At 64.9% G+C, this 6,994-nt stretch overlaps 7 protein-coding genes across 7 annotated transcripts in view; 4 read left to right on the top strand and 3 right to left on the bottom strand.

Annotated features, from left to right (window-relative positions):
• AMSG_07950 (uncharacterized protein) overlaps window positions 1-529 on the top strand; it is a 991-nt gene extending 462 nt beyond the window's left edge. The window contains exon 2 of the mRNA XM_013900265.1: window positions 104-529. Within this exon, the coding sequence (XP_013755719.1) occupies window positions 104-513 (410 nt within the window). The 3' untranslated portion in view covers window positions 514-529. The remainder of the gene's footprint in view (window positions 1-103) is intronic.
• Window position 530: 1 nt separating this feature from the next.
• On the bottom strand, window positions 531-1,016 carry AMSG_07949 (uncharacterized protein; the record flags this gene model as incomplete). Its single annotated transcript, XM_013900264.1, has 2 exons — window positions 531-779; window positions 969-1,016. The coding sequence occupies 2 exons, from the start codon at window positions 1,014-1,016 to the stop codon at window positions 531-533; spliced, it is 297 nt and encodes a 98-aa protein (XP_013755718.1).
• Window positions 1,017-1,208: 192 nt separating this feature from the next.
• Window positions 1,209-2,088, bottom strand: AMSG_07948 (30S ribosomal protein S10p/S20e). The gene is made up of 2 exons (XM_013900263.1): window positions 1,869-2,088; window positions 1,209-1,484 (listed from the first exon to the last, which is right to left on the bottom strand). Exons 1-2 carry the CDS (start codon window positions 2,005-2,007, stop codon window positions 1,234-1,236), a joined length of 390 nt encoding a protein of 129 aa, XP_013755717.1. The 5' UTR covers window positions 2,008-2,088; the 3' UTR covers window positions 1,209-1,233.
• A 121-nt stretch (window positions 2,089-2,209) lies between these two features.
• Window positions 2,210-3,574, top strand: AMSG_07947 (pre-mRNA splicing factor prp46; the record flags this gene model as incomplete). Its single annotated transcript, XM_013900262.1, has 1 exon — window positions 2,210-3,574. One exon carries the CDS (start codon window positions 2,210-2,212, stop codon window positions 3,572-3,574), a length of 1,365 nt encoding a protein of 454 aa, XP_013755716.1.
• A 313-nt stretch (window positions 3,575-3,887) lies between these two features.
• On the top strand, window positions 3,888-4,571 carry AMSG_07946 (ubiquitin C; the record flags this gene model as incomplete). Its single annotated transcript, XM_013900261.1, has 1 exon — window positions 3,888-4,571. The coding sequence occupies one exon, from the start codon at window positions 3,888-3,890 to the stop codon at window positions 4,569-4,571; it is 684 nt and encodes a 227-aa protein (XP_013755715.1).
• Window positions 4,572-4,633: 62 nt separating this feature from the next.
• Window positions 4,634-5,636, bottom strand: AMSG_07945 (uncharacterized protein; the record flags this gene model as incomplete). The annotated part of the gene is made up of 2 exons (XM_013900260.1): window positions 4,634-5,512; window positions 5,567-5,636. 2 exons carry the CDS (start codon window positions 5,634-5,636, stop codon window positions 4,671-4,673), a joined length of 912 nt encoding a protein of 303 aa, XP_013755714.1. The 3' UTR covers window positions 4,634-4,670.
• Window positions 5,637-5,961: 325 nt separating this feature from the next.
• Window positions 5,962-6,762, top strand: AMSG_07944 (uncharacterized protein; the record flags this gene model as incomplete). Its single annotated transcript, XM_013900259.1, has 2 exons — window positions 5,962-6,178; window positions 6,203-6,762. The coding sequence occupies 2 exons, from the start codon at window positions 5,962-5,964 to the stop codon at window positions 6,760-6,762; spliced, it is 777 nt and encodes a 258-aa protein (XP_013755713.1).
• Between the last annotated feature and the right edge of the window lie 232 nt (window positions 6,763-6,994).

Below are 6,994 nucleotides of genomic sequence, written 5' to 3'. Positions count from 1 at the left end.
TGGGGGGTGGGAGGGGCAGGGCGGAGGCGGAGGCGGTAGCTGTACTGATGCAGAGTGATGGCGTCGGACTGTGTTACTGGGGGCGGGGTGACGGGGGGAGTAGCAGACATGCTGGTGATCGAGCCGAGCACGACGGGCGGCGGGCCGGCGAGCGGTGGCCCGATGAGCAAGCCTGACATCCATCGGATGGGGCCGTCGCCGCTGTTGGCGCGGGCTGCAGCGTTTCTGCCGACGATGCGTGCGGCCAACGAGGTGCTGGCGCAGCTGCCGCCCGGGGCGGCGTCGATGGAGATCAACGACGACAATAACGACGAGGGGAGTCAAGGCGGCGAGGGCGAGGACAGGCAGCACATCGAGCTAGATCTCGGAGTGGGCGTCTTTGACGGCGCGCCGGAGGCCGTGTTGGCGTCGGGCATGCAGGCCGTCCCGCTGCAGCCGGAGCATCCTGCGGCGGTGACGAGCCAGGACGGGGAGGAAGGTCCTTTGATTGCCGAATTGGGCGCGAGCGAGTAAAGCAGGCGAGCGGATGGTTACGGCGTGCTGGCGGTGGGGCCGCCGGTCCGCATGTGCGCAGCGGCGCGGGCGGCGAGCGCAGCCAGATCAGGACCGAGCTCGGCAACGTCCGAGCCGAGGGCAGCTGCAGCAGCATGGAGGCGGGCAAGCCAGTGATGTGCCGAGACGACGGCCTTGGAGAGCTCGTAGGCGTGCTCGGGCGCGTCCGGGTCGTCCAACCCGTTGGCGTCGCGAAGCGCGTCGAGACGCGCGGCAAGAGCATGGAGCTCTGTCACGGCCGTGTCATAGTCTTCAGCAGTAAGAGGCAGCGGGGAATGTGGATTCGATGGCGAGGTTGGCGCGGTTGGCGAGGTTGGCGCGGTTGGTGAGGTTGGAGAGGCCGGCGTGTGGCTGGTGTGGCGCGAGGCTGCGGCGTCAGCGTCGAGCGCAGCTTCCAAGGCTGCGATGTCAGCGACAATGTCTGCGTGGGAGAGCGGGAGCGGGAGAGGCGAAGAGGAGGCCATGTGGTGGCAGGTGGTGGTCGGAGTTGGAGTTGGGAGGAGGGGATGGGAGGGGAGGGTGGAGGAGAGGTGGCGTGGGGCAAGTGGGGCAGGGGGAGGTAGGGGGGAGGCGAGGGGGGGGGGGAGGAGGGCGAGCAGAGTGCGGGCAGAGGCCGGAGGGGGCAGGAGGGGGACGGGTAAACAGGGGAGATGGCAGACGGGTTCTTTGTGTTTAGCTGGCTCAGATGAGCGAGACCTCAACCTCGACTCCGGGCTCGATGGAGATGGAGGTGATCTGGCGGACAATGTCCGACGGCGAGTGCAGGTCGATGACACGCTTGTGGATCCGCATCTCGAACTTGTCCCAGGTGTTGGTACCGTTACCGCACGGCGACTTGCGGGTGGTGATGCGGAGGACCTTGGTCGGCATACGGCGCGGGCCGCGGACCTTGAGCTGCTCAGCCTTGGCGTTGCGGATGAGCTCCGACGAGACTATTCCAGTCGATAGCCGGTGTGTGTCCAGGGGAGGGAGGGGGGGGGGGGTGAGTCGGCGTCGGCCTGCTTTGGCGAGTGTCAAACAATTGGCGGCCATCACACAGACACCGATGCGACAGCGGGGCCAGGGAAGGGCAGTAGGGGACGGGGCCAGGCACCAGAGCAGGAGGGATGAAGTATACACACCTAGAGCATAGGTTTGCAGAGTGTCGGTTGCAGGCACGCGGTGTGGCGCGTAGGGGAGGCGAGTAGAACCGAGGGAGGAAGCATATTTTTCTGCCAGCCGCCCGTACGCGGGCCATCACAGCCAGGGTGGGGGAAGGGAATGCAGCACAGTACGAGGCAGGGAGGGGAAGGGGGCAAGCACAAGACTAGGCGTACCGTTCTCGACAGCCTTGACGTCACGCGAGGAGAGAGTGATGCGGATCTTGCGGACCTCGGCGGTCTCGGCGCCCTTCTTCGACTTGGACATGATGAATAGAGGTGTGAGGTGGCTGAGTCTTCGAATGGGACTGTCCATTGTCCCTTGCGCCAAAGGGGCGACTCTTGGCCAAAGTGAAAAACACAAATTGAGCTCGCGCGAATGGGCGGTCGACCAAGCGATTCATCCTGAGCTCGTTGGTGGTGGCCAAGGCGAACCCCTCACCGAAGGGGCGGGGGGGGGGGGCGGAAGGAGTCATCCACCTCGCTTGCTCTTTGGGCTGAAGCGGATAGCGAGCGAGATGGCGGCAGAAGGTGGTGTGCGGACGCTTGAAGAGCTGAGCGCCCACTCCAAGGCGCGGACGGCGGAGCTGTTTGGCGAGGCGTGGGCGAGCGGCGTTGGCGGCGAGAACAACGAGTTGGCTGGGTACGGGCGACGGGTTCGTGCGCGGGCGGTGTATCCTGTGTCGAGCAGCCAGCAGGGTGAGGATGCTGGCGGCAAGAGTAAGAGTGCCAAGAGCAGGAGCGATGGCAAGAGCAGCGCTGGGACGAGCATGGCGGTGGTGGCGATGGAGGTGGAGAGCGGGGGCGGACAGGCGCGGCGCGGGACAGAGCCTGGCGCTGTGGGAGCGCCGCAGGATGCAGCGGTGGAGGCGATGCGGTCGTCGTCTGCACGTGCGCTTGCGGTTGCAACTGCCCGCGGGGCAGAGGCGCTCGCGCAGGCCGAGGTGAAGAGCCATGCGGATTGGAAGCTGTATCGGGTCATTGCCGGGCACGCCGGGTGGGTCGAGTCTGTGGCCATGGACCCGACGAACCAGTGGTTTGCCACAGGCTCTGCCGACTGCTCAATCAAGATCTGGGACGCCGCTGACGGCGGGCTGGAGCTGACGCTGACGGGCCACCTGTCTGCCGTGACGGCGCTGCAGTTTGACGCGCGCCACCCGTTCCTCTTCTCTGCAAGCAAGGACAAGCTCATCAAGTGCTGGGACCTGGAGACGAACCAGGTGACGCGGTCGTACTTTGGCCACCGCGGCGGAGTGTACGCCCTCGCGCTGCATCCGGAGCTAGACGTGCTGTTTACCGGCGGGCGCGATCGCGACGTGCGTGTGTGGGATGTGCGGTCGCGCAACGCCATTGGGGTTCTTGCCGGCCACGAGGGCGCTGTGTTCTCGCTGCTCGGCTCTGCCGCCGAGCCGCAGATTGTGTCGGGCTCTGCCGACTCGATGGTGCGGCTGTGGGACCTGCGGAACATGAGCTCTGCAGTTACGCTCACCCACCACAAGAAGGCCGTGCGTGCGTTGGCGCACGCGCCGGCCGAATACGCTTTTGTCTCGGCCTCGGCCGGCTCGATCAAGAAGTTTGCCTGTCCCAAGGGCCAGCTGATGCAGACGCTCCGCGAGCACGAGGGCACCATCCACACGCTGGCTATCAACGACGACGGCGTCATGGTCTCGGGCGGCGAGGGCGGTGCACTGACGTTCTGGGACTACGGCTCGGGCACGGCCTACCAGCACCTCCGCACCCCGCTCCAGCCGGGATCCCTCGAGTCCGAGGCCGCCATCCTTGACGCCACTTTTGACCTCTCGGGCACCCGCCTCATCACTGTCGAGGCCGACAAGAGCATCAAGATGTTCAAGCAGGTTGCGAGCTCTGGCAGTAGCAAGTGAAGCCGGGGCCTGTGGCAGGCGACCGCCAAAAGGTCGCGCGGCTGCCAGGAGGTCGCGCGGGCAGTCGTTTGCGACAGTGTGTGTGTACCCTCCCAAGCGAGCGCTCGATTGCGACGCTGCGAAGGAATGGAAGGCCGCATCCAAAAAACGTGTCGCAATGGAAGGAACGACTGGGAATGCATAAAACGCGGGGCCAAAGTGCGACCGGTTTCGGAAGAATACGACCACACCGTTTTCCAACGACCCACGCGACACCCGCACCTACACACTACCTCCCCACTCCGCACACCACTTGTCGCGCACCCGTACAGACATGCAGATCTTCGTCAAGACCCTTACGGGCAAGACCATCACCCTTGAGGTTGAGTCGTCGGACACCATTGAGAACGTCAAGACCAAGATCCAGGACAAGGAGGGCATCCCGCCTGACCAGCAGCGTCTGATCTTCGCTGGCAAGCAGCTCGAGGACGGCCGCACCCTCTCGGACTACAACATCCAGAAGGAGTCGACCCTCCACCTCGTCCTCCGCCTTCGCGGTGGTATGCAGATCTTCGTCAAGACCCTCACCGGCAAGACCATCACCCTTGAGGTCGAGTCGTCGGACACCATCGAGAACGTCAAGACCAAGATCCAGGACAAGGAGGGCATCCCCCCTGACCAGCAGCGTCTGATCTTCGCTGGCAAGCAGCTCGAGGACGGCCGCACCCTCTCGGACTACAACATCCAGAAGGAGTCGACCCTCCACCTCGTCCTCCGCCTTCGCGGTGGTATGCAGATCTTCGTCAAGACCCTCACCGGCAAGACCATCACCCTTGAGGTTGAGTCGTCGGACACCATCGAGAACGTCAAGACCAAGATCCAGGACAAGGAGGGCATCCCGCCTGACCAGCAGCGTCTGATCTTCGCTGGCAAGCAGCTCGAGGACGGCCGCACCCTCTCGGACTACAACATCCAGAAGGAGTCGACCCTCCACCTTGTCCTCCGCCTCCGTGGCTGAGCGCCTACCCACACCACTTGGCTGTCCTTGTTGGTGACAACAATGAAGACATGATGGTGTCCTTTGCTTTTCTTAGTTCTTTAGCCGGGGAGGCAGTGGTCAGAATAGCACGCCACCGTCGTCATCGTACGAGTACAGCTCTTCGGGGATGGACTCGATCTCGGACGCCGACGACGAGTCCGCGTCTGAGTCGCTAGACGACGACGAGGAGGAATCAGCCTCAAACTCTTCGGCTTCATACTTGATGGGCTGAGCGGCCCTGGAGGAAGTTGTCGCCTCTTGCTCCGCATCCACCTCCGCCTCTGGCTCGTCCTCGCCGAGCAGATCGTCCCACTCACACGGCTCATCAGCCTCGTCAAACTCGGCCCGCACATCGTACTCAAAGCCCGGATCGCCCGGCTTGAGCCGCTTGGCCTCAAACTCGGCCTCCATCCCGGCTTTGACCTCCTGCAGCGCATCATCATCAAGCACGTTGTAGTTGACCCCGGCTTGACTGGCCGATGGCTGCGGCTGCAGCTCCGCCTCGGTCTCCGCCTCTGGCTCGTCCTCGCCGAGCAGATCGTCCCACTCACACGGCTCGTCAGCCTCGTCAAACTCGGCCCGCACATCGTACTCAAAGCCCGGATCGCCCGGCTTGAGCCGCTTGGCCTCAAACTCGGCCTCCATCCCGGCCTTGACCTCCTGCAGCGCATCATCATCAAGCACGTTGTAGTTGACCCCGGCTTGGCCGGCTGATGGCTGTGGCTGCGGCTCTAGCTCAGCCTTGGCCCCAGCCTCGACCTCCGGCCCAGCTTCGGCCGCCGGCTCATGACGGGGCGCGGCGAGGATGCGCGAGACAAGGTTCTCCACCTGCTCAAACTTGACCCACTGCGGCGAGAGATGGCGCGGATGGGCATCAAAGAGGCGGCGTGTGAGGGTATACGGGTCGGCACCATCCTCATCTACGCCACGCACAGGCATCTTCCGCCGACGGAGTCGTCCACCATTGGCCCCACCTGGCCGCTCGTACTCCATGACAATAACCGGCGGCTGGTACTTGACCGCAAACCTCAGTGGCCGCAGCATCGTCTTTCCAACTCCTCCCTCCTCCTTTGCTCTTCCTCTGCCTCTCCTCGTTCTCTTCCTCCCGCAGCTGCAAGTGAGGTGACCAGCTCACCGCCAATCCCTCCCCCCTCTTTCCCCTCCGCCCCTCCGCCCTCGGCCCCTTGCCGGCTGCCACTCCCGCGCCAACTCGCCAGTCACTCACCACCCGCCCGCCCACCGCCCGCCCACCGGCCACCGGCCACCGGCCACCGGCCACTGCCCACCCCAAACCCACACTCGACCCACTCGTAGCAGACAACCCAGGACATACCGAGCCCTGCTGCTTGCTCTCCCGTCTCCAACAGACATGGACGCCGAAGAGCTGCTTGTCGAGCTCGAGTTTGATATCACGGCTGGTAGTGGCCGCCCAAGCCGCACGCCGTCGGGCCGTTGGCCGGCCCGCACACCTGCGGGGCTGAGCTATGATCGCCGCATTGTAGAGGGCGAGACAGCGGTCCAGACTCAGCCGAACGGGAGCTATCATGACCACAGCGAGCTAGACTCGCTTCTGGAGCGCTCACTCCGTCCGCGTCCGCGTCGGGCGGGAGACCGCGTCAATGTCGATGGCGAGGCCGCTGTCCGCGAAGAGTCCGCCGCCCGCCTCTCGCTGCTCGAGGCCTACGTTGAGGCAGAAGAGCTGGCCGACGCCTCGCCTGTCCGCCTCCGCACCCTCGCCCGCAAGCAGGAGCAGCACTTTGACCGGATGGCCGTCGGTCTTCGCTCCCGCAAGCCTGCCCGCGACTCGGATCTACTCGATGACTCGAGCGACGCCGATCCGGCCGCCTTCTGGCGCCCACAACCGCGCCGCGCCCACGTCTCCTTCTCCGCCGCTACCACTCCGGCAAGGTGCCCGGCTCCGCGTGGCCTGGCTGCTTCTATGGGCTCGCGCCCTCCCTCCGCCTCCCGCCGCCCGGTCCCGCTCATCTTCTCACCGTCGACCTCACCCATCCGCAAAGTGGCCTCCCCGCCACCTGCCGCCCGCCCCGCCCCTCGCGCCGCCGCCCTCGTCGCCACCCGCAACTCTCCCGCATCTACCCGCCGCGATGCCGCCTCATCCGAGCCGCTCCGTCTCTCCGCCCTCGACTCGGACGCCGCCGCCGCGAGCTAAAAGCTCCTCAACTACCACACACAGCTGCATCTACACCACGACTCTTCCCACCCTTTCATCGGCAGCCTCTTACCCATCGATGGAGGGCTCATTGCCAATCGTCCGTCAGAGGCCAAAGAGCCACAACAGGCGCTCTGCCTGTTTTGGCCCTTTGGCCTCAGCCGAGAGGTTGGGAATGAATGAAGGAATGAATGAAATGGACTCGCGGCGGCATCATGGTTTGGTGAGTGGT

The sequence above is a fragment of the Thecamonas trahens genome (assembly GCF_000142905.1).
Source record: "Thecamonas trahens ATCC 50062 unplaced genomic scaffold supercont1.38, whole genome shotgun sequence".
Taxonomy (NCBI): Eukaryota; order Apusomonadida; family Apusomonadidae; genus Thecamonas; species Thecamonas trahens.
This window is presented reverse-complemented; position numbering and strand designations above follow the sequence as displayed.

Bases quoted from the DNA above. Each gene is read 5' to 3' on its own strand.
- AMSG_07948 (XM_013900263.1), bottom strand. From the start codon at position 2,007: ATGGACAGTCCCATTCGAAGACTCAGCCACCTCACACCTCTATTCATC. The intron at 1,485-1,868 runs GTACGCCTAGTC...CGACTGGAATAG, and splicing joins CGTCAAGGCTGTCGAGAACG to TCTCGTCGGAGCTCATCCGC.